The sequence below is a fragment of the Triticum urartu genome, chromosome 5 (assembly GCF_003073215.2).
Source record: "Triticum urartu cultivar G1812 chromosome 5, Tu2.1, whole genome shotgun sequence".
NCBI lineage: Eukaryota > Viridiplantae > Streptophyta > Magnoliopsida > Poales > Poaceae > Triticum > Triticum urartu.
In genome coordinates this window covers 452,446,431-452,472,613 of record NC_053026.1, presented here as the reverse complement: position 1 = coordinate 452,472,613, position 26,183 = coordinate 452,446,431, and the positions used below count along the sequence as shown (strand labels likewise).

At 43.8% G+C, this 26,183-nt stretch overlaps 1 protein-coding gene across 1 annotated transcript; it reads left to right on the top strand.

The window, feature by feature from the left end:
* The first annotated feature begins 22,284 nt into the window (after window positions 1-22,284).
* Window positions 22,285-25,263, top strand: LOC125556237 (BTB/POZ domain-containing protein At1g55760-like). Its single transcript, XM_048719009.1, has 5 exons — window positions 22,285-22,468; window positions 22,599-22,744; window positions 23,287-23,387; window positions 24,266-24,916; window positions 25,046-25,263. Exons 1-5 carry the CDS (start codon window positions 22,347-22,349, stop codon window positions 25,136-25,138), a joined length of 1,113 nt encoding a protein of 370 aa, XP_048574966.1. The 5' UTR covers window positions 22,285-22,346; the 3' UTR covers window positions 25,139-25,263.
* Window positions 25,264-26,183: the final 920 nt, after the last annotated feature.

The following is a 26,183-nucleotide window of genomic DNA, read 5'->3' as shown; positions in this document are numbered from 1 at the left end:
TTTATTCTCCCAAGATCATGGCAAAATAATCAAGCCTTTGACTCAACACTAATCTTTATTATATATAGCTTACGGACTCGATTACAAAGAGAGATCATAAAGCAAAGCTCAAAACTAGATCATGCCATAAACTTTATTCTACTAAATCAAGATACTACTAATAGGATCAAACTAAGAAAAACGGTAAAGATAGGAGTTGTGATTGTGATACGATACCAGGGCACCTCCCCCAAGCTTGGCAGTTGCCAAGGGGAGTGCCCATACCCATGTGATTATATCTCCTTTCTCGGTGAAGAAGGTGGTGATGATGTTGGCTTAGTTGATGCCTTAGGCTTCTCCCTTAATTTGCGCTTGAGGACGGCATTTTGATCCCTCAGATCATCAATCTCCCACTCCAGGTTTAATATCCTCTTGCATAGGTCCTGCTTATTTTCCTGCAAGAGACGAAAAGGGATAAACTCGAACTTGGGTTTCTTTACCCTATCAGGGAGACTTGACTTTTTGAATTCCACGTGCATGTCCCCAGGTTGAGGTAATGGTGCTTCATCTTCATCTGAGCTCGTCTCCTCCTTCCCCTTGGGTTCAAAGTCCTCTTCTTCCTTCATGGTCCATCCATCGTGTTCCACATCTCCATAGACCTTGGGATTTGCTAAGTAATCATCCACATAGCTTTCTCCTTCCGAATCCTAGGAAGACATGTTGATTTAATCTGCAACGGGACAACTCGAAACGAAAACAGAGGATATTTGTGTTATACGGGAGTCAAAACCTTCGGGAGAATATATAATGAATTTTTACCGACCAAAATATGTAACGTGCAAGAAAACGGAGTCCAGAAGGCACACGAGGTGTTCACGAGGTAGGGGGCGCGCCCACCACCCTCGTGGGGCCCTCATGTCCTTCCCGGAGTGCTACTTATTTTTCTATTTTTCTAAATATTCCAAAACGGAGAAATATTGCCTTAAAAATTGTTTTGGAGTCGGTTTACTTACCGTACCACATACCTATTCCTTTTCGGAGTCTGAAACGTTCCGGAAAGTGTCCCTTATGTATTCCTTCGGGGTTACGGTTTCAATAATATCAGTTTCAACATTTATGGGATTACCTGAGATATAATGTTTAATTCTTTGACTGTTTACCACCTTCGGATTTGTGCCCTCGAAGTTGTTGATCTTTATGGCACCGGAACGATAGACCTCTTCGATAACATAGGGGCCTTCCCATTTAGAGAGAAGTTTTCCTGCAAAAAATCTTAAACGAGAATTGTATAGAAATACATAATCACCTACATTAAACTCATGCTTTTGTATCCTTTTGTCATGCCATCTTTTAACTTTTTCTTTAAACAACTTGGCATTTTCATAAGCTTGGGTTCTCCATTCATCAAGTGAGCTAATATCAAATAACCTCTTCTCACCGGCAAGTTTAAAATCATAGTTAAGCTCTTTAATAGCCCAATATGCCTTATGTTCTAGTTCGAGAGGTAAGTGACATGCTTTTCCATAAACCATTTTATACGGAGACATACCCATAGGATTTTTATATGCAGTTCTATAAGCCCATAATGCATCATCAAGTTTCTTGAACCAATTCTTTCTTGACCTATTAACAGTCTTTTGCAAAATTAATTTGAGCTCTCTATTGCTCAACTCTACTTGACCACTAGACTGAGGGTGATAGGGAGATGCAATTCTATGATTAACATCATATTTAGCAAGCATTTTACAGAAAGCGCCATGAATAAAGTGTGAACCACCATCAGTCATTAAATATCTAGGGACTCCAAACCTCGGGAAAATAACTTCCTTAAGCATTTTAATAGAAGTGTTATGATCAGCACTACTAGTTGGAATAGCTTCTACCCACTTAGTAACGTAATCAACAACTACTAAAAAATGTGTGTATCCATTAGAGGCAGGAAAAAGTCCCATATAATCAAAGCCACAAACATCAAACGGTTCAATAACAAGAGAATAATTCATAGGCATTTCTTGACGTCTACTAATATTACCAATTCCTTGACATTCATCACAAGACAAGACAAACTTACGAGCATCCTTGAAGAGAGTAGGCCAATAAAAACCAGATTGCAATACCTTATGTGCAGTTCTATCTCCAGCATGGTGTCCTCCATAAGCCTCGGAGTGACACTTGCGTAGGATCTGTTCCTGTTCATGCTCAGGTACACAACGTCTAATAACACCATCTACTCCTTCTTTATAAAGATGTGGGTCATCCCAAAAGTAATGTCTTAAATCATAGAAAAACTTTTTCTTTTGCTGGTATGAGAAGCTAGGTGGTATAAACTTAGCAACAATATAATTAGCATAATCAGCATACCATGGAGTACTACGAGAAGTACTTATAACATTTAATTGTTCATCGGGAAAGCTATCATTAATAGGTAGTGGGTCATCGAGAATATTTTCTAACCTAGACAAGTTGTCTGCAACGAGGTTCTCAGCTCCCTTTCTATCAACAATATGCAAATCAAATTCTTGTAGCAAGAGAACCCATCTAATAAGTCTAGGTTTAGCATATTTCTTTTCCATAAGGTATTTAATAGCAGCATGATTAGTTTGAATAGTTACTTTAGAATCAACAATATAAGATCTGAACTTATCACAAGCAAATACAACTGCTAAAAGCTCTTTTTCAGCAGTAGCATAATTTCTTTGAGCATTGTCTAGAGTCTTACTAGCATAATGAATAACATTTAATTTCTTATCAACTCTTTGCCCTATAACAGCACCTATATCATAATCACTAGCATCACACATAATTTCAAAGGGTAAATTCCAATCAGGTGGCTGAACAATAGGTGCAGAGACTAATGCTTTCTTAAGTATGTCAAATGCTTCTACACAATCATCATCAAAGACAAATGGTGTATCTTTTTGCAGTAAATTAGTCAGAGGCCGGGAAATGTTTGAGAAGTCCTTAATGAACCTCCTGTAAAATCCGGCGTGACCAAGGAAACTTCTTATACCTTTGATGTCCTTGGGACATGGCATCTTTTCAATAGCATCAACCTTGGCTTTATCAACTTCAATACCTCTTTCAAAAACTTTATGCCCCAAGACAATACCTTCATTAACCATAAAGTGGCACTTTTCCCAATTCAAGACAACATTAGTTTCTTCACATCTCTGCAAAACTTGATCAAGATTGCTCAAGCAATCATCAAAAGAGGAACCATAGATGGAAAAGTCGTCCATGAAAACCTCACAAATCTTTTCACAAAAGTCAGAGAATATAGCCATCATGCATCTTCGAAAGGTAGCAGGTGCATTACATAAACCAAAAGGCATACGTCTATAAGAAAAAGGACCAAATGGGCATGTAAAAGTAGTCTTTGATTGATCTCTAGCCGACACAGGTATTTGAGAGAAACCAAAATAACGATCTAGAAAGCAATAGTGTCTATGTTTGCATAATCTTTCTAGCATTTGGTCAATAAAAGGTAAGGGGTAATGATCTTTCTTAGTAGCTTTATTTAATTTGAGGAAATCAATTACCATCCTAAACCTGTGATAATTCTTTGTGGAATCAATTCATCTTTATCATTAGGAACAACAGTAATACCTCCCTTCTTAGGGACACAATGGATAGGACTTACCCACTCACTATCAGCAACGGGATAGATTATACCTGCTTCTAGAAGCTTTAGTATTTCTTTTCTTACCACTTCTTTCATTTTAGGATTCAGACGTCGTTGAGGATCACGAACTGGTTTGGCATCTGCTTCCAAATTTATTTTATGTTGACATAGGGTGGGACTAATGCCCTTAAGATCATCAAGAGTATATCCAATAGCAGCACGATGCTTCTTCAGAGTTTTCAATAATCTTTCTTCTTCATGCTCTGAAAGGTTAGCACTAATAATAACAGGATATATCTTCTTTTCATCAAGATAAGCATATTTAAGATTATCAGGCAAAGGTTTAAGCTCAAACACGGGATCACCCTTGGGTGGAGGAGGATCCCCTAAAATTTCAACACGCAAATTGTGTTGCAGAATAGGTTCCTGTTTAAATAATACTTCATCTATTTCCCTTCTTTCATTCATGAACATATCATTTTCATGGTCTAGTGCTACGTCTTGAGCTTGTGTTGGTTTTCCCCGAAGAGGAAGGGATAATGCAGCAGAGTAGCGTAAGTATTTCTCTCAGTTTTTGAGAACCAAGGTATCAATCCAGTAGGAGGCCACGCTCAAGTCCCTCGTACCTGCACAAAACGATAGCTACTCGCAACCAACGCGATTAGGGGTTGTCAATCCCTTCACGGTCACTTACGAGAGTGAGATCTGATAGATATAATTAATATTTTTGGTATTTTTGTATAAAGATGCAAAGTAAAAAGTAAAGGCAAAGTAAAAGCAAAGCAAGATTAAAGTGATGGAGATTGATATGATGAGAATAGACCCGGGGCCATAGGTTTCACTAGTGGCTTCTCTCAAGAGCATAAGTATTCTACGGTGGGTGAACAAATTACTGTTGAGCAATTGACAGAATTGAGCATAGTTATGATGAGAATATCTAGGCATGATCATGTATATAGGCATCACGTCCGTGACAAGTAGATCGAAACGATTCTGCATCTACTACTATTACTCCACTCATCGACCGCTATCCAGCATGCATCTAGAGTATTAAGTTAAAAACAGAGTAACGCCTTAAGCAAGATGACATGATGTAGAGAGATAAATTCATGCAATATGAAATAAACCCCATCTTGTTATCCTCGATGGCAACGATGCAATATATGCCTTGCTGCCCCTTCTGTCACTGGGAAAGGACACCGCAAGATCGAACCCAAAGCTAAGCACTTCCCCCATGGCAAGAACTACCAATCTAGTTGGCCAAACCAAACGGACAATTCGAAAAGACTTGCAAAGATAACCAATCATACATAAAAGAATTCAGAGAAGATTCAAATATTATTCATAGATAGACTTGTTCATAAACCCACAATTCATCGGTCTCAACAAACACACCGCAAAAATAAGATTACATCGAATAGATCTCAACAAGAGAGGGGGAGAACTTTGTATTGAGATTCAAAGAGAGAGAAGAAGCCATCTAGCTACTAACTATGGACCCGAAGGTCTGAGGTAAACTACTCACACTTCATCGGAGAGGCTATGATGATGTAGAAGCCCTCCGTGATGACGTCCCTCTTCTGGCGGAGCTCCGGAATAGGCCCCAAGATGGGATCTCGTGGATACAGAAAGTTGCGGCGGTGGAATTATGTTTTTGGCTCATGTTCTTATCGTTTGGGGGTACGTGTGTATATATAGGAGGAAGGAGTACGCCGGAGGAGCACCGAGGGACCCACGAGGCAGGGGGCGCGCCCTAGGGGGGGTGCCCCCCACCCTCGTGACCGCCTCTTTTGTTCCTTGGAGCAGGGTCCAAGTCTCCTGGATCACGTTCGGTGAGAAAATCACGTTCCCGAAGGTTTTATTCCGTTTGGACTCCGTTTGATATTCCGTTTCTGCGAAACACTGAAATAGGCAAAAAAAACAGCAATTCTGGGCTGGGCCTCCGGTTAATAGGTTAGTCCCAAAAATAATATAAAAGTGGAAAATAAAGCCCAATATAGTCCAAAACAGTAGATAATATAGCATGGAGCAATCAAAAATTATAGATACGTCGGAGACGTATCAGGCATCCCCAAGCTTAATTCCTGCTCGTCCTCGAGTAGGTAAATGATAAAAAGAGAATTTTTGATGCGGAGTGCTACTTGGCATAATTTCAATGTAAATCTTCTTAATTGTGATATGAATATTCAGATTCGAAAGATTGAAGACAAAAGTTCATATTGACATAAAAATAATAATACTTCAAGCATACTAACAAAGCAATTATGTTTTCTCAAAATAACATGGCCAAAGAAAGTTATCCCTACAAAATCATATAGTCTGGCTATGCTCTATCTTCACCACACAAAGTATTTAAATCATGCGCAACCCCGATGACAAGCCAATCAATTGTTTCATACTCTAACTTTTTCAAAACTTTTTCAATCTTCACGCAATACATGAGCATGAGCCATGGATATAGCACTATAGGTGGAATAGAATGGTGGTTGTGGAGAAGACAAAAAGGAGAAGATAGTCTCACATCAACTAGGCATATCAACGGGCTATGGAGATGCCCATCAATAGATATCAATGTGAGTGAGTAGGGATTGCCATGCAACGGATGGACTAGAGCTATAAGTATATGAAAGCTCAAAAAGAAACTAAGTGGGTGTGCATCCAACTTGCTTGCTCATGAAGACCTAGGGCAATTTGAGGAAGCCCATCATTGGAATATACAAGCCAAGTTCTATAATGAAAAATTCCCACTAGTATATGAAAGTGATAACATGAGAGACTCTCTACTATGAAGTGGTGCTACTTTGAAGCACAAGTGTGGTAAAAGGATAGTAACATTGTCCCTTCTCTCTTTTTCTCTCATTTTTTTATTTGGGCCTTTTCTTTTTTTTATGGCCTCTTTTTTTATTTGGGCTTCTTTGGCCTCTTTTATTTATTTTTCGTCCGGAGTCTCATCCCGACTTATGGGGGAATCATAGTCTCCATCATTCTTTACTCACTGGGACAATGCTCTAATAATGATGATCATCACACTTTTATTTTTGTTATAACTCAACAATTACAACTCGATACTTAGAACAAAATATGACTCTATGTGAATGCATCCGGCGGTGTACCGGGATATGCAATATGACAATGGTGGAGTGTGTCATGATGAACTAGTTGGTGGAAAGTTGCATGGCAATATATCTCGGAATGGCTATGGAAATGCCATAATAGGTAGGTATGGTGGCTGTTTTGAGGAAGGTATATGGTAGGTGTATGATACCGGCGAAAGGTGCGCGGTATTAGAGAGGCTAGCAAAGGTAGAAGGGTGAGAGTGTGTATAATCCATGGACTCAACATTAGTCATAAAGAACTCATATACTTATTGCAAAAATCTAGAAGTTATCAAAGCAAAGTATTATGCGCATGCTCCTAGGGGGATAGATTGGTAGGAAAAGACCATCGCTCGTCCCCGACCGCCACTCATAAGGAAGACAATCAATAAATAAATCATGCTCCGACTTCATCACATAACGGTTCACCATACGTGCATGCTAAGGGAATCACAAACTTTAACACAAGTATTCTTTAAATTCACAACTACTCAACTAGCATGACTTTAATATTATCACCTCCATATCTCAAAACAATTATCATGCTTCAATCTTTTCTTAGTATTCAACACACTCAAAAGAAAGTTTCACAAATCTTGAATACCAAGCATATTATTATTAAGCAAATTACCATGCTATTAAGAGACTCTCAAAATAATTTAAGTGAAGCATGAGAGATCAATAGTTTCTTTAAAACAAATCCACAACCGTGCTCTAAAAGATCTAAGTGAAGCACATAGAGCAAAATTATAACGCTCAAAAGATATAAGTGAAGCACATAGAGCAAAATTACTTAGCTCAAAAGATATAAGTGAAGCACATAGAGCAAAACTACTTAGCTCAAAAGATATAAGTGAAGCACATAGAGTATTCTATCAAATTTTAATTCATGTATGGCTCTCTCAAAAGGTGTGTACAACAAGGTTGATTGTGGCATACTAAGACACAAAGACACAAATAATACAAGACGCTACAAGCAAAACACATATCATGTTGGTGAATAAAAATATAGCTCCAAGTAAATTACCGATGGAAGTGGACGAAAGAGGGGATGCCTTCCGGGGCATCCCCAAGCTTTGACTTCTTGGTGTCCTTGGATTATCTTGGGGGTGCCATGGGCATCCCCAAGCTTAGGCTCTTGCCACTCCTTGTTCCATGATCCATCAAAAGAATTCACCCAAAACTTGAAAACTTCACAACACAAAACTCAAAATAGAAAACTCGTGAGCTCCGTTAGCGAAAGAAAACAAAAGACCACTTCAAGGTACTGTAATGAACTCATTCTTTATTTATATTGGTGTTAAACCTACTGTATTCAAACTTCTCTATGGATTATAAACTATTTTACTAGCCATAGATTCATCAAAATAAGCAAACAACACACGAAAAACAGAATCTGTCAAAAACAGAACAGTCTGTAGTAATCTGTAGCTAGCGCAAGATCTGGAACCCCAAAAATTCTAAAATAAATTTATGGACGTTAGTAATTTATCTATTAATCATCTTCAAAAAGAATTAACTAAATAGAACTCTCCAAATAAAAATGATAGCAGTTCTCGTGAGCGCTAAAGTTTCTGTTTTTTTTACAGCAAGTTCAACAAGACTTTCCCCAAGTCTTCCCAACAGTTCTACTTGGCACAAACACTAATTAAACACAAAAAACACAACCAAAACATAGGCTTTTATTTATTACTAAGCAGGAGCAAAAGGCAAGGAATAAAAATAAAATTGGGTTGCCTCCTAACAAGCGCTATCGTTTAACGCCCCTAGCTAGGCATAAAAGCGAGGATAGATCTAGGTATTGCCATCTTTGGTAGGCAATCCATAAGTGGCTCTCATGATAGTTTCATATGGTATTTTGTTTCTAGGAAAGTGTTCCATGCCCTTTTTAATGGAAATTGAAATCTAAATATTCCCTTCCTTCATATCAATAATCGCACCAACCGTTCTAAGGAAAGGTCTACTAAGAATAATAGTGCAAGAAGGATTGCAATCTATATCAAGAACAATGAAATCTACGGGCACATAATTTCTATTTGCAACAATAAGAACATCATTAATCCTCCCCACAGGTTTCTTAATAGTGGAATCCGCAAGATGCAAGTTTAGAGAGCAATCATCAAAATTACGGAAATCTAGCAAATCACACAAAGTCTTGGGAATAGTAGAGGCACTAGCACCCAAATCACACAAAGCATAAAACTCATGATCTTTAATTTTAATTTTAATACTTGGTTCCCACTCATCATAGAGTTTTCTAGGGATAAAAACTTTCAACTCAAGTTTTTCTTCATAAGATTGCATCAAGGCATCAACAATATGTTCGGTGAAGGCTTTATTTTGACTATAAGCATGTGGAGAATTTAGCACGGATTGCAACAAGGAAATACAATCAATTAAAGAGCAACTTTCATAATTAAATTCCTTGAAATCCAATATAGTGGGTTTAGCAACATCTAGATTTTTATTTCTTTCTATCACACTTTCATCAATGTCATCATCAAGATCTAAATACTCCAAATTTTTAGAACGCCTTCTAGGTAAACGAAGATCATATTCAGTTTCATCAAGATTTATATTGCAAAACAAAGATTTAATAGGGGACACATCAATAACTTTTAGATCTTCATCTTCATTTTCATAGGAATTGGAAGAACACCCTTTAATAAAGGCATCTTTGGAAGCACGCATCCTAGCGGTTCTTTCCTTGCACTCATCAATGGAAATTATCATGGCTTTGAGAGACTCATTGATATCATGCTTAGGAGTAATAGATCTAAGCTTTAAAGAATCAATCTCAAGAGAAAATCTATCAACGTTTCTAGCCAAATCATCAACTTTAAGCAATTTCTCTTCAAGCAAAGCATTAAAATTCTTTTGTGAATTCATAAACTCTTTAGCACTATTCTCAAATTCAGAGGGCATCTTATTATAATTTCCATGAGAGTTGTTGTAGGAATTCCCATAATTATTAGAAGGATTACTATGATATGGCCTAGGATTAAAATTCCCTCTATAAGCGTTCTTACTAAAATTATTCCTACCAACAAAATTCACGTCCATAGATTCATTGTTATTCTCAATCAAAGTAGACAAAGGCATATCATTAGGATCATAAGAAACACTCCTAGTAGCAAATAATTTCATAAGTTCATCCATCTTTCCACTCAACACATTGATTTCTTCTATCGCATGCACTTTTTATTAGAAGATCTTTCAGTATGCCGTTGAGAATAATTAACCATAATATTATCTAGGAGTTTAGTAGCATCTCCTAAAGTGATTTCCATAAAAGTGCCTCCCGCGGCCGAATCTAAAAGATTTCTAGAAGCAAAATTCAATCCGGCATAAAATTTTTGTATGATCATCGACAAATTCAAACCATGAGTAGGGCAATTACGTATCATTAATTTCATTCTCTCCCAAGCTTGTGCAACATGTTCATGATCAAGTTGCTTAAACTTCATAATATCGTTTCTAAGAGAGATGATCTTAGTGGGAGGAAAATACTTAGAGATAAAAGCATCTTTGCACTTGTTCCATGAATCAATACTATTCTTAGGCAAAGACGAAAACCAAGCTTTAGCACGATCTCTAAGTGAAAAAGGAAATAGCTTCAATTTAACGACATCATTATCGACATCTTTTTTCTTTTGCATATCACATAAATCAACGAAGCTATTCAGATGAGTAGCGGCATCTTCACTAGGAAGGCCGGCGAATTGATCTTTCATAACAAGATTCAACAAAGCAGTATTAATTTCACAAGACTCAACATCGGTAAGAGGAGCAATCGGAGTACTAAGGAAATCATTATTATTGGTATTGGTGAAGTCACACAATTTGGTATTATCTTGAGTCATCGCGACAAATAAGCAAACTAGCACACAAGCAAACAAGAGCAAACGGGCAAAAGAGGCAAATAGAGAGGGAGGATAGAGAGAGAGGGCGAATAAAACGACAAGGGTGAATTGGGGGAGAGGAAAACGAGAGGCAAATGGCAAATAATGTAATGCGAGAGATAGGGATTGTGATGGGTACTTGGTATGTTGACTTTTTGCGTAGACTCCCTGGCAACGGCGCCAGAAATCCTTCCTGCTACGTCTCGAGCTTGCGTTGGTTTTCCCCGAAGAGGAAGGGATGATGCACCAGAGTAGTGTAAGTATTTCCCTTAGTTTTTGAGAACCAAGGTATCAATCTAGTAGGAGGCCACGCTCAAGTCCCTCGTACCTGCACAAAACGATAGCTACTCGCAACCAACGCGATTAGGGGTTGTCAATCCCTTCACGGTCACTTATGAGAGTGAGATCTGATAGATATAATATTTTTGGTATTTTTGGTATAAAGATGCAAAGTAAAAAGTAAAGGCAAAGTAAAAAGCAAAGCAGATTAAAGTAATGGAGATTGATATGCTGAGAATAGACCCGGGGGCCATAGGTTTCACTAGTGGCTTCTCTCAAGAGCATAAGTATTCTACGGTGGGTGAACAAATTACTGTTGAGCAATTGACAGAATTGAGCATAGTTATGATAATATCTAGGCATGATCATGCATATAGGCATCACGTCCGTGACAAGTAGATCGAAACGATTCTGCATCTACTACTATTACTCCACTCATCGACCGCTATCCAGCATGCATCTAGAGTATTAAGTTAAAAACAGAGTAACACCTTAAGGAAGATGACATGATTTAGAGAGATAAATTCATGCAATATGAAATAAACCCCATCTTGATATCCTCGGTGGCAACGATGCAATACGTGCCTTGCTGCCCCTTCTGTCACTGGGAAAGGACACCGCAAGATCGAACCCAAAGCTAAGCACTTCTCCCATGGCAAGAACTACCCATCTAGTTGGCCAAACCAAACGGATAATTCGAAGAGACTTGCAAAGATAACCAATCATACATAAAAGAATTCAGAGAAGATTCAAATATTATTCATAGATAGACTTGATCATAAACCCACAATTCATCGGTCTCAACAAACACACCGCAAAAAGAAGATTACATCGAATAGATCTCCACAAGAGAGGGAGAGAACTTTGTATTGAGATTCAAAGAGAGAGAAGAAGCCATCTAGCTACTAACTATGGACCCGAAGGTCTGAGGTAAACTACTCACACTTCATCGGAGAGGCTATGATGATGTAGAGGCCCTGCGTGATGACGGCCCTCTTCCGGCGGAGCTCCGGAACAGGCCCCAAGATGGGATCTCGTGGATACAGAAAGTTGCGGCGGTGGAATTAGGTTTTTGGCTCCTGTTCTGATCGTTTGGGGGTACGTGTGTATATATAGGAGGAAGGAGTACGCCGGAGGAGCACCGAGGGGCCCACGAGGCAGGGGGCGTGCCCCCCACCCTCGTGACTGCCTCTTTTGTTCCTTGGAGCAGGGTCCAAGTCTCCTGGATCACGTTCGGTGAGAAAATCACGTTCCCGAAGGTTTTATTCCGTTTGGACTCCGTTTGATATTCCGTTTCTTCGAAACACTGAAATAGGCCAAAAAAACAGCAATTCTGGGCTGGGCCTCCGGTTAATAGGTTAGTCCCAAAAATAATATAAAAGTGGAAAATAAAGCCCAATATAGTCCAAAATAGTAGATAATATAGCATGGAGCAATCAAAAATTATAGATACGTTGGAGACGTATCATGTAGCAAATAGTGTTCTAAAGGATCACTAGGAGGTACGGCAATAAAAGCAAGACCAATAATTTCATCCTTACTAGGTAATTCTTCCTCACGATGTTGTTTACTAAATTTAGAGAAATTAAACTCATGAACCATATCATCCAAGCCAACAGTAACAACATTCTTTGTGCAATCTATGGTAGCATTGACAGTATTTAGGAAGGGTCTACCAAATATAATGGGACAAAAACTATCTTGTGGGGAACCAACAACAAGAAAATCAGCAGGATATTTAGTTTTCCCACACAAGACTTCAACATCTCTAACAATTCCCATTGGTGAAATAGTATCTCTATTACCAAGTTTAATAGTAACATCAATTTCTTCTAACTCAACAGGTGCAATGTCATGCATAATTTCTTTGTATAAGTCAATAGGTATTGCACTAGCACTAGCACCCATATCACATAAGCTGTGATAACAATGATCTCCTATTTTAACAGAAATAACAGGCACGCCTACCACATGTCTATGTTTATCTTTATCACAAGGCTTAGCAATTCTAGCAGTTTCACCTTCGAACTGAATAACATGCCCATCAATATTATCAGACAAGAGATCTTTAACAATAGCAATATTAGGTTCTACTTTAACTTTCTCAGGAGGTGTATAAGTTCTAATATTGCTTTTACGAACAACAGTTGAAGCTTTGGCATGATCCTTTATTCTAACAGGGAAAGGTGGTTTCTCAACATAAGAAGTAGGAACAATAGGATCATTATAAGTGACAGTTTTTTCTTCAACTTTAATAGGTGCAGCTACTTTTACTTCTATGGGAGGATGATATTTAAACCACTTCTCCTTAGGGAGATCAACATAAGTAGCAAAAGATTCACAGAAAGAAGCTACTATCTCAGAGTCAAGTCCATATTTAGTGCTAAACTTACGGAAAATATCAGTGTCCATAAAAGATTTAACACAATCAAACTTAGGTTTCATACCTGACTCCTTACCTTCGTCGAGGTCCCAATCTTCAGAGTTGTGTTTAATTCTATCCAATAAATTCCATCTGAATTCAACAGTCTTCATCATAAAAGAGCCAGCACAAGAAGTATCGAGCATGGTGCGATTGTTATCAGAAAGTCGAGCATATAAATTTTGAATAATCATTTCTCTTGAGAGCTCATGATTGGGGCATGAATATAACATTGATTTAAGCCTCCCCCAAGCTTGAGCAATGCTTTCTCCTTCGCGAGGCCAGAAATTATATATATAATTGCGACCACGATGAACAAGATGCATAGGGTAATACTTCTGATGAAATTCCAACTTCAGTCTTTTATAGTCCCATGATCTCATATCATCATATAGCCTATACCATATCAATGCGTCTCCCTTCAAAGATAAAGGGAAGACCTTCTTCTTAGCAACATCATGGGGTATACCTACAAGCTTAAATAATCCACAAACTTCATCCACATATATTAAGTGCTCATCAGGATGCTTTGTTCCATCTCCTGTAAAAGGGTTAGCTAGCAGTTTTTCCATCATACCCGAAGGAAATTCAAAGGGAGTTTCATTTTCAATAGGTTCAGTAGGTTGAGGAGCAACTCTTTGCTCTATTGGATGGGGTGAAGATACCCCGAACAAGCCCCTCAAAGAATTACTTTCCATAGTAGCAAGTGACAGTAAATTTCAGCACACTATATAAATTTTTCCTTACCAAATTCCACCTACCAAAGGCACTACACTCCCCGGCAACGACGCCAGAAAAGAGTCTTGATGACCCACAAGTATAGGGGATCTATCATAGTCCTTTCGATAAGTAAGAGTGTCGAACCCAACGAGGAGCAGAAGGAAATGATAAGCGGTTTTTAGCAAGGTATTCTCTTCAAGTACTTAAATAAGTGGAAACAAATAGTTTTGTGATAAGATAAATTGTAACGAGAAACAAGTAACAAAAGTAAATAAAGTGCAGCAAGGTGGCCCAATCCTTTTTTAGCAAAGGACAAGCCGGAACAAACTCTTATAATAGGAAAAGCGCTCCCGAGGACACATGGGAATACCGTCAAGCTAGTTTTCATCACGTTCATATGATTCGCGTTCGATACTTTGATAATTTGATATGTGGGTGGACCGGTGCTTGGGTGCTGTTCTTACTTGAACAAGCATCCCACTTATGATTAACCTCTATTGCAAGCATCGGCAACTACAACAAAAGTATTAAGGTAAACCTAACCATAGCATGAAACATATGGATCCAAATCAGCCCCTTACGAAGCAACGTATAAACTAGGGTTTAAGCTTCTGTCACTCTAGCAACCCATCATCTACTTATTACTTCCCAATGCCTTCCTATAGGCCCAAATAATGGTGAAGTGTTATGTAGTCGACGTTCACATAACACCACTAGAGGCTAGACAACATACATCTTATCAAAATATCAAACGAATATCAAATTCACATGACTACTAATAGCAAGACTTCTCCCTTGTCCTCAGGAACAAACGTAATTACTCACAAAGCATATTCATGTTCATAATCAGAGGGGTAATAATATGCATATAGGATCTGAACATATGATCTTCCACCAAATAAACCAACTAGCATCAACTACAAGGAGTAATCAACACTACTAGCAACCTACTAGCACCAATCCCGGACTTTGAGACAAGAATTGGATACAAGAGATGAACTAGGGTTTGGAGATGAGATGGTTCTGGTGAAGATGTTGATGGAGATTGCCCTCTCCCGATGAGAGGAGCGTTGGTGATGACGATGGTGATGATTTCCCCCTCCCGGAGGGAAGTATCCCCGGCAGAACAGCTCTGTCGGAGCTCTAGATTGGTTCCACCAAGGTTCCGCCTCGTGGCAGCGGAGTATCGTCCCAAAAAGTTCCTTCTGATTTTTTTCTCATCAAAAGACTTCATATAGGAGAAGATGGACGTCGGAGAGCCACCAGGGGGCCCACGAGGTAGGGGGGCGCCCTAGGGGGGCGCCCCCACCCTCGTGAGCAGGGTGTGGGCCCCCTGGCCTTCATCTTTGGCGAGGATTTTTCTTTATTTATTTTAAGATGTTCCGTGGAGTTTCAGGACTTTGGGAGTTGCGCAGAATAGGTCTCTAATATTTGCTCCTTTTCCAGCCCAGAATTCCAGCTGTCGGCATTCTCCCTCCTTATGTAAACCTTGTAAAATAAGTGAGAATAGCCATAAGTGTTGTGACATAAAGTGAAATAACAGTCCATAATGCAATAAATATCGATATAAAATCATGATGCAAAATGGACGTATCACCAGGCTGACCTGGGCCTGCTCACTCCGACCTCTTCCTCGGCGGCCGGTCTCCAAATGGAGCCTCCGGGGCGATAGGGTCGTCCCCGGCCCCGTCCCCCAGTTCTCCCACTGGAGGTGCCCCGCCCGGACGTGGGGTCGGCCATACAGCCTCCGTAGGCTGCTATGACTCCGGCTCCGCTGGCTCCGCGTGGCGCTCCCTGCTCGGTGTTCCCTGCTCCTCCCTTGGTGCTTCCGTGCTCCGCTGCCGAGGAACTGTCGGTGGTGGTGATCACCCCGGTGCTCCCCCGCCCTCCCCCTCAACGGCGGCCCTCTCCAGGAGGGGCAGATCAACCTCAACCCTGGTGACTTCCTCACGCCGTAGTGCTCGGATCAAGGCGGCCAGACCAGTGGGTAGTCCGGCTCTGCCTATCCCCAAGCAGGCGGCACTCTGGGCCGCTGCCCGGAACCTCGAGCCAGGTACCATGTCCATCCCGGCCACCTCTGCTACATGCTCCTTTTCTGCTTTGGAGTCGGCTCCGCTTGGCCACGTCGCTAAGGTGGTGGCGGACTCAACCATAGTGTTTCGGGGGGAGGTTGCCCCCCGCTAGTTCAGATTGAGGCCATCCGTGCATGGGAAATCCTAGATGCTCGCCTCGCCGAGGCCCGTGCACAGGCCCCGCCTCCCTCGGGCGCGCCCTTCGGGGCTGGCCCGAGCAACCCTCCCCGTGCGGCAACCGCTCCGAATGAGATCCATGGCCGCACCCGCTCCCGCACCGCTGCCCAGAGCGCCTCACTTGTCTTGGGGTCAAGCAGCCCCCCGATGGATGCGTGATGCGAGCCCTCTTCTGGAACATCCGCGGTTTCGGTGAAGATGGTCGATGCCACCAACTTATTAAATACATGTGAACCGAGTGAATCAACATTGTGGCCATTCAAGAAACGATGCGTACGGAGTTCTCCCTATCGGAACTTGAGCATTTGAGCTCTGACCTATTTGCTTGGCACTGGCTCCCTTCTAGTGGGAGCACGGGCCACTCGGGTGGCATCCTCCTAGGAGGAAAGGATGCACCTTTAAGGGGGGCAGCATGGACCGGGGCGAGTTCTTCGTTAGCATGAAGGTTTTTGAGCGGCCCCTAAACTTCAAATGGGAAATCATTGCGGTTTATGGTCCGGCCGATCACCGCCATTCGGAGACCTTCCTCGCTGAGCTACGTAGGAAGGTAGTGGCCTCCCAGCTACCGGTGGTAGTGGGCGGCGACTTCAACCTCATCCGGATGGAAGAAGAAAAGAGCAATAATTTAGTGAACTTTCCTCGGATGCAAATGTTCAATGATTGCATCGCAGACATGGGGCTTCGTGAGCTCGATCTGGTTGGAGCCAGGTTCACTTGGACAAACCGCCAAGTTGATCCGACTCGATCAGTCCTCGATCAGGTCTTCGCCTCCCCTGAGTGGGAGATTCGTTACCCCCTAGCATCGCTTCGGGCGATCACACGGATTGGTTTAGATCACGTCCCCCTCCTCCTCTCTTCGGAGAACGAGTGCCCCCCTGCCACCATGCTTTCACTTCGGAACCTTCTGGTTGCCTCAGCCTGGATTCACCACCGCGGTAGTCGTCGGGTGGCATGAGGCGCGTGATGCCCCCCACCGCTCCCTTTCAGCCGTGGATTCGTGGCATTTCTGCGCCAAGAGGGATCGGCAATTCATGAAAGGCTGGGGTGCCAACATGGGTCGGGACATTCGTGAGCGTAAGAAGGCCCTTCTGTAGGGCATCCAGGCCCTTGATTTGCGGGCTGGCATTGCTGGCCTCTCGGCCGACGAATGGATGCTTCGGTGCGACCTGGAAGACCAGCTCACGGTCATCTACACGGACAAGGAGGCCTACTGGCGCATGCGGGGTATGCAGAATTGGGTCCTCAAGGGGGACGCTAATACTACCTATTTCCAGGCCATCGCTAACGACCGTAGACGCCGTAACTCCACCCCCTCATGTGGGATGGAGCGACCCTCCTGCAGCGGCCGGAGGACATCCGGGCCCATGTAGATAGCTTTTACAGAGACCTATTCTCTGCCTCCCCTCGGGGAGGTCTTGCCCTAGCGCAAGACATTTGGCCTGCGCACAGTTGCATTTCGCCCTCAGATAACGCAGCCCTCATGGCACCATTCTCCGAGGCTGAAGTTTGGGCGGCAATTAAGGGCATGAACCCATCCTCGGCACCCGGCCCGGATGGCCTCCTAGTGAAGTTCTTCCAGACCTTCTGGGAGATGATTAAACCTCACGTGATGGACCTATTTGATGAGTTCTTTTTTGGGTCCATCGCCCTAGCCCGGCTGAACTATGGGATAATCACCCTCGTCCCCAAAGTGACTGGGGCCTCGGACATCCGTCAATTCCGTCCGATTACGGTGATTAACGTCATCTTCCACATCCTCGCGAAGGGGTACGCCATCAGGGTGGCCCCTTTGGGCGACCGGATCACCCACCCTGATCAGTCAACCTTCATCCAGGGGCGCTATATCCTTGACGGAGTCTTGGTGTTCCAGAAGCTCTCCATGAGGTGCACTCCAAACATCTCAAGGCAGTCTTCCTGAAACTGGATTTCCACAAGGCTTATGACACAGTCAGTTGGACCTTCGCCCGAAAATGCCTAATCTGTAAGGGCTTCGACGACCGGTGGGTGACCAGGGTGACGTAGTTGGTATCCTCGGGTCGCACCGCGGTGAACATTAATGGGGAGATCGACCCATTCTTCCCCACATTCTGTGGGGTGCATCAGGGCGATCCCTTCTCCCCGTTCCTGTTTAACATGGTCGTCGATGCTCTGGCTGCCATCCTTGATAAGGCCAAGGCTGCGGGTCACATTAAGGGCATAGTCCCACACCTTGTTGGGGGAAACGGGATTTCCCTTCTCCAATATGCGGATACCACCATTATCATGGTGGAAGGTTCAGTGAGTGATATTTCGAACCTCAAGTTCCTTCTGCTGTGCTTCCAGCAGATGTTAGGCCTTAGGATCAACTTCGACAAGAGTCAGGTGATGGTCTTGGGATACTCCCAAGACGAGCGACAGAGCATTGCAGATCGGCTTAACTGCCAGCTCGGGTGCTTCCCCATGACTTATCTGGGGATACCCATTAGTGACTCCCGGCTCACGGTGGCTGAGCTGTGCCCCACGGTGGGGAAGCTCCAGCACCGCATCAAGCCCTGGCAGGGTCGGTGGCTCTCGAAGGCAGCCCGTACGGTGCTCATCAACTCGTCCCTCTCCAGCCTACTCTTATTCATCATGAGCTTCTACAGCCTTTCGGAGACTCTTCATAACGAGATTGCCACTGTTCAGGGGCGGTTCTTCTGGGCCGACGAGGGCGATAAGCAAAAGTATCACATGGTTCGGTGGTCAGAGATCTGCAAACCTTGCGACCAGGGCGGACTCGGGATCATGTCCTCAAAATGCATGAACATTGCCCTTCTGACTCGGTGGCTCTGGCAGATTGCCAACGGAGATGGTGGTCTGTGGCTCCATATCATTCAGCAGAAATATCTCCGCGGCCAGCCTCTCGCCTTCTGCCAGCGGTCTGGGGCTCCCAGTTCTGGCAATCCATCATTCAGCTCCTTCCTGTCCTCCAGATCGGGACCTCGATCGAGATTGGGTCCGGCACCGCCACGCTGTTCTGGTTTGATAGATGGACTGGCGACAGCCCCTTGCGGCCCGCTTTCCGGACTTGTTCTCCATCGCGGCGGCCCCGCGGATTTCCGTCGCGACCGCCCTTATTGACTTAGGGCAACTCGCGTTCCAGAGACCTTTTGGCACGGCTGAGAACGTGGACTGGCAGGAGCTGCTTAACTGCATTGCTCTCCACGAGCCAGATCTCATGACGGAAGATGACCGCTCCAGATGGCGACTAGAGCCTTCTGGGCAATTCTCCACCAAATCTCTCTACATGACCATCGCCCCCTCGCTTGGCCATGAGGCGCTCACCTCCATCTGGGAGATTCGCCTCCCCCTGAAAATTAGGATCTTATTGTGGCAATGGATTCGCGGTCGCCTCCCATCCGACGTAGAGGTCCTGAAGCGCAATGGCCCTGAGGATGGGCGTTGCCCGCTATGCGGGCCTGAAGAAGATTCGAACCATATCTTCTTCACCTGCGTGTCCGCGCAGTTCCTATGGAGTTGTTTCTGCAAGTTAGTGGGTGGAAGCTGGGACCATAACAACTCCCCCGCTCTCTTTTCCGAACTTCAGGCGATCCCACTCGCGGCGCGCCACATTAGGTGGCTGGCCATTGGGGTGCTTACCTGGACGCTGTGGACTGTTAGGAATAAACTTGTGATTCAGCGTATATCTATTCGTCATGCTACTGACGCTTTGTTCAAATGGTATGGTAACTTGCAGCTTTGGCGGCCGCTTAGCCATCCCAGGGAGAGAGAGACGCCATCACCTCCATTATCACCCAGCTTCGCGCGATGGCTCTCCGGATGGCTCCACCGCTCCCCCCACCACCACCGGAACCAGATTAGATCATCGTCTTCACGCCTCCGCCACCGCCATGTTTGTGTTGTTTCGCCGCTCGTTTGTGCTGGGCTTGTTGTGATGTGCCCACAGCTGAACTTGGGTCTGCCTATGTTTGTGCGTGTGTGTGTTGGACCTTGCCTGCGGTGGCTTTGTGGTGTGTTCAGTTGTGACCTTGACTCTGTATGATTGATGGTTGCTTTATTTATAAAGCGGGGCGAAAGCCTTTTTTGGCAAAGTACAAGACATGATCATGTTCGTGGAGGGGATCTTATGGCATGTACAATGGTGTTATTTTAGGACTGCCACGTAGGATAAATGATGAGGTGAAGGAGATGATCTCTTAGCACAATATGTCTCATCATATTTTCAGAAATAACTAGTTATTGAAGATAAGGCTAAGAAATGACCCATTGTAGACATTTCTTTTTGTCATCTCTAAATTACATGCAAGACTTAAGATGAGACTATCTTATCAACCATTGTACATGCCCTTAAGCTATGCTAACTAGGTTAAGGACTTGTAGTAATATTTCTATTTATATTGTTGCAACGCATGGATATTTTTGTTGGTAAAAGAAACCGAAATGAATCGGTAGCGCGTAGACTTGAATGCCTCGTCACCCAGCCGCCCGCCGCCGCCGCCGCCCTCCCTCGTCGTCCCCCCGCCGCCAATACATGGACGGAGAGTAGCAGATCCAGCACCCGCCGATCCCGTCTGCCCCAGCCAGCCCCCTTCGCCCCCGCCGTTTCCCTCCGCCCCTGCCGTGTCGCGAGCTGGAGCGGGAGCTCCTCCAGCTGCGAGGAGCTGGCTATCATGATCGAATGGGGAAGGAAAAGATAGTGTGGACTACACAGGAAACTGACTAGTGACCATGAGGGGCTTCAGTGTGGTCACTTGCACCTACTCCAGTGAAGAAACACATCGTCGTGGTCATCTGACTCACGAGGAGTCCCGACCACGTCGTGCCCGGGGCCGATGGGGCGGCCGGTTGTTGCGGGTAGGGGGAATAGCCACGAGATCATTCAGCCCTTCCTTACCGAGCGACTCTGATGAAGAGGCACTGTCCTACTGCTAAGCAGCGAAGACCATGCCAATCTTGGTGACCCTCTTCTCCAGATCCGGATATCAAGCGACTAGGTTGTCGAGCTTGGCGGTGTAGGACTTGACAGCGACCATGTTCGTGCGGAGGTCGACGCAGAAGTCCTTGAGCGCGACGTTGAACCACTAGAAGTACTCCTCTTTCAACGAATCAATGGCTTCTAGATGAAGACGAACCCGCTGAAGGCTCCTGGTCTCCATGAATTGTGATAGCGCAAGAGGAAGGAGTGGTGATTGGTCTCTAATACCAAATGTTATGATTCCAGTGGCCTTTCTGTGTATGTGTTCCACATTCTGATGAATTTGAGTAGTTGGTAACGATTACAATCACAAATTCGGGTTATACAAATGAGGAACAAAACAAAATGAACACGAAGAATAGCAAGTTGTGTCGTAACCACTTTATCCTGGTCCACTGGATGGCATCTTCTTTCGTGTGGAAGGGAATAAGTAGCGAAGAGACTGCGCTGGGCCTAAACTACACCTAGTCGGGGTCCAACCACACGAGAGTTGGCCATGCGACCCTGGTCGACGAGTTGGCAAGGTCGCTGCCAGCTGGGGCCGCCATGTCAGGGATGGTGACAACATTTCAGTCACCAAGTGTTTTTTTTTTTTGAAATGGAACACAACGATTCCATACTTCACACAGGTCCAGCCATAGTGCTGGGCAAGCGGCAGTTACCAAGTTGGCAACAAATATATGGATGGAAGTTTGGCAAGACAATTAAAACAGAGAGGAGGGGAAGGAACCTCGCCAGAATTTTATGGTGAAACAAATACTTGCCCAAAGCTAAACCATTTAATCGTTCCTCCCAAAAAAAGGAAAAGCTAAACCATTTAATCAGCACAGCCAAGTTTTGGAACACTACAATTAGCGTGATAACAGCATGCCCAGGAAACCAAGGCCAGCGTCAGCGAGGAGCAAGATCTCTCTCGTCTCGAATTCCACCCCGTAATTTCCTCACCTACCCGCACGTCCCCGTGCACGTACCCCCTAAACCGTTTTAGCCTTTCTGCTTCCTCCCTCCTCCCTCCTGGCTCCTGCCATTCGAAATCTGACTTTTCCAGTTCTAGGGTTCTTCTCTCTCAAGTCTCAACAGCACGCCGCCTTTCACCAGACAAAGAACAAAGTTCCATCCGAGGGATGTCGAGACCGGTCCCGAGGAACGACGTGGAGATCGAAGGAAGATTCGTGCTGCTGGAGCTCGGACCCCATGAGCAAACCAAGAGATCCAGGAAAGAGTTCTCTGTCGGGAAACGGAGATGGTATTGCCGCTCCTCCTATATATTTGCCTTTATTCTTCGTTCTTCAACAAAATTCTTGCAGCGGACGGGTTTTCGGTTGGTATTTTTGTTCTTTCCAAGTGTTCCTAATCGTTCCGTTTGAATTGTGCAGGCAACTGTCTGCGGTCCGAGTCGACGAGCATACTTCGGTGACGCTTTCGACATCTTCACTGTTTTGGGACAAATGCTTGGCTTCCGTTACCCTAAAACTGGTGCTCTTTCCTGAAAATCAACCGGTGGTAATTCATAATCGTCAAGGTAATATTTTCTTGTGTGAACTATGGTTAGCACCGATCAATGTGTAGCCTATTTCCCCTATCTTGCTATGAAATGTTCTCCTCAGACGACGGATAAATAACTAGAGCCGTTCGATCTAGAACCGAGATTTGTTCGGGTATACAAAAATGACAGGATCTTTATCAGGCCGTCATTGACACTTGAGACTAAACACTCAACTAAATGTCTTGTACTACTTCATAAAACTAGATATATTGTAAACTACTCTTCTCGGGTCTATTTATTGGTGGATTAATCACTCTAATCATGTTGACTCTTTCGTTACAAACAATGTGTATGACATGATACTTATCCGTGGCCTACCTGTTTGCAATGTTTACTCCATATCGTGGTTCTAAATCTCAAACAATATACTGTATTTTTTTTTCTCTTTTTAGACTTTGTATTTTCCACATACATGCATTTGCAATTGGTAATTTCGAACGGCTTTGTATCACTTATTTTACGTCTTTAACATGGGCAAAAAATTTCTAACATTACTGACAAGTAGTACACACATGCAGAAGTTGACCTACCTCTCAATGGTCCTCATACATGGACAGTGACAGATGGATGTAAATCTACAAGATGCTTGGTTGAGATCGAGTTTCGCAACATTACTGAGGTAAAACTCACATATTTTTCCTTTTCCTTTTCTTCCTTAAAGTACAGATGGCTATTTGTCAACTTCTAATATTATACTCCCTCAGTCCGAAAATAAGTGTCTTAATTTTTTATTAACTTTAGTACAAAATTGTAATAAAGCCGAGACACTTATTTTGGGACGGAGGGAGTAAGAGTCTAAGTCAGTCCCTTAAACTTTCTTTTTCCGGATACTCTTGAGCTCTCCGGATATTGTAAGAGTATAAGTTAGGGACTAAGACTATTCAACATCATAATTGAAGGACTTTCTGATGGTCTAGGGATAAGAAATGTACATGACACAAAGTTGAAGAGATTCAATGATAACTTCCTCATTCCTCTGATTGTGCAAAGAGATGGAAATCACCAGATTAGGGCTCACAATAGAGAGAGAAAAAAGTCACAATGGAGAAATGAGGAAGACACAAAGTAACTTCACCACCATCTATGAGTAGTCTTTAGCCTAAATCTGGCAATTTTGAGATTCAGTAAAATACAAAATAACATAGAAAAACAGAACACCCACAAATTCTACTATATATCACCTGAGTTTGTCAGTGTGATCGAATTTGGATTTCAAATTATAATGTTGTCAAATTATTTAAAATAATGTTCCTTCACCAATTTAATTTACATCACATGGATGATTGTACTTAAAGGCTAGATTGCGTTGAGTTTAGAGAGAATATCCCTCATATATGAATGGGACCGAATGTATGTCATTGCCCGCGCACATCCGTTTCTTGCTTTGTTTAGATGATTTATTGTCTGAATAAAGTGGAACCTTAAGGACAACATTGCAGCAGCAGCGCATATTACTGCTAGTGTAACGAACTAACGATGCAGTTTTCTGTATTACAGTATGGCAAAACAGAATCCTTTTTGCGCTCTACACAAATGAGGACGGCGTCAGTGGAGCAAGCCCAGTCTGGCGTCGCGCGCATGCTGCGAGAAGGCATCCTCACCGACATCACCGTCAACGCGGCCGGCGGCAGCATGAGGGCCCACCGCGCCGTCCTGGCCGCGCGGTCGCCGGTGTTCCTGAGCATGTTCTCGCACAACCTCAGGGAGAAGGAGCTCTCCACGGTGGACATCTCCGACATGTCCATCGACGCGTGCAAGGCCCTGGTCCGCTACCTCTACGGCGACGCCAGGTCCGAGTGGGAGCTGCTGGAGCACCGGAGCGAGCTCGTCGCCGCCGGCGACAAGTACGGCATCGCCAACCTGAAGAAGGCCTGCGAGGAGAGCCTGAGGGAGGATGTGGGCGTGGAGAACGTGCTGGACAGGCTGCAGATGGCGCACACCTACAGCCTGCCGGCGCTCAAGCGGACGTGCGTCAGGCTGCTCGTGGACTTCGGGAAGATGTACGAGATCCCCGAGGACTTCGAGGCGTTCATGGCGGCGGCAGACCAGGACCTTGCTGACGAGATCCGCTCGACCGCAATTCTCAGAGGGAGAAAGCTCGCGGCCAAGGAGAAGAAACCTGCAGCTAAAAAGACTCGGCGCCCCAGTGTGAGGAAGTCTCCGCCTAGCAAGGCTTCAGGCAGCAGCATTCTGGCTAGGAGGTCCAAAGTCCCGACGTCCACGCCTAAGCTGGATGCGAGCAACACCGCGGGAGGTAAACGGGGTCGCCGGCGGAAGTCCACGCCAAGCCAGGATTCCGATGGCGGCGCTCCGGATAAACGAGCCCGGCGGCTCAATGTCCGGCTTGCAGGCGACGAGTGGGCCAAGTGAATTGTGCCCGCTTCGTCTGTTACAAGATTCCCATTCTAGGTCTCGCAAGTGTTTGCTCAAACGTCTGTGCAAGCGGTTCAATGTCGGGGCTTTGTAGGCGATGAGTGGGCTAGATGAGTACTGCATTCCCGGTTCGTGAATTGCATAAGTATAAATTGTGTTGCCCAAGCTTTGTGCATCAGGGTGTGATGGATTGCATGTTTCCTTTTTTTTGTTTGACAAAAGATTGCTAAGTCCATTTATGATCTGTATTTTTTAAAAGAAATACACATGCCCGACTTTATAAATAAAGCCACGCAGAGTTAATAACCAACATAACAATACGAGGATGCAAAGTTAACCACCGACTACTGCGGAAATCCCCGCTGCTTCTGCTACCTAGGCGAGAAGTCGTGCTCTTGTCTGGAGGTCTGCCCAGCTCAACGCTTACATCGACGTTTCCTCCATATCCGGGTGCTGCCTGCGATGTTTAAAGTCCTAGGGTCGGTCCTAGGCCATGGCAAAAGGCCTAGGGCCCAATACATCTACACACCCAAATAATATTTTTAAATGTGATTTAAAGAACATAACGGCGGAGTGGGGGCATATGCCCCCCACCTTCCGCGCACACTTAACCATGTTGTATTTATTCAATAGTTATTTATAATTGAGTACATTTATCTTATAAACATTATTTGCATCATATAATTACATATAAATGATGTATTAAGACTTTATTTGCTAACTAAATTACAACTTTAATGTTTATGCCTTTATAATAATTATACTTCCTCCGTTCCATAATGTAGTGCCTATAGATTTTTGCAAAAGTTAAACACTACAAACTTTCACCTTATTTATAGAGAAAAGTAGGTACATCATTGAATATACCATGAGTTTTATTTACGCAATATGTTAAAAAAATTGCATGCACAATATTTGGTTTATTCCTCTAAAATAATGTTACAGTATGCTAATACAAAAGTAGACACTGTCTGGCACACGGTGCAACCAACATGTGGTGCTACCTCCAGAACGACCAGTATTAGCTAAACAATGAGCAACA

What these genes read in the sequence shown, in the direction of transcription:
- LOC125556237 (XM_048719009.1), top strand. Translation starts at nt 22,347, where the DNA reads ATGTCGAGACCGGTCCCGAGGAACGACGTGGAGATCGAAGGAAGATTC. An exon ending in GGTAATTCATAATCGTCAAG is followed by an intron (nt 22,745 to 23,286) that starts GTAATATTTTCT and finishes ACACACATGCAG; the next exon opens with AAGTTGACCTACCTCTCAAT. An exon ending in AAAAGACTCGGCGCCCCAGT is followed by an intron (nt 24,917 to 25,045) that starts GTGAGGAAGTCT and finishes CGCCGGCGGAAG; the next exon opens with TCCACGCCAAGCCAGGATTC.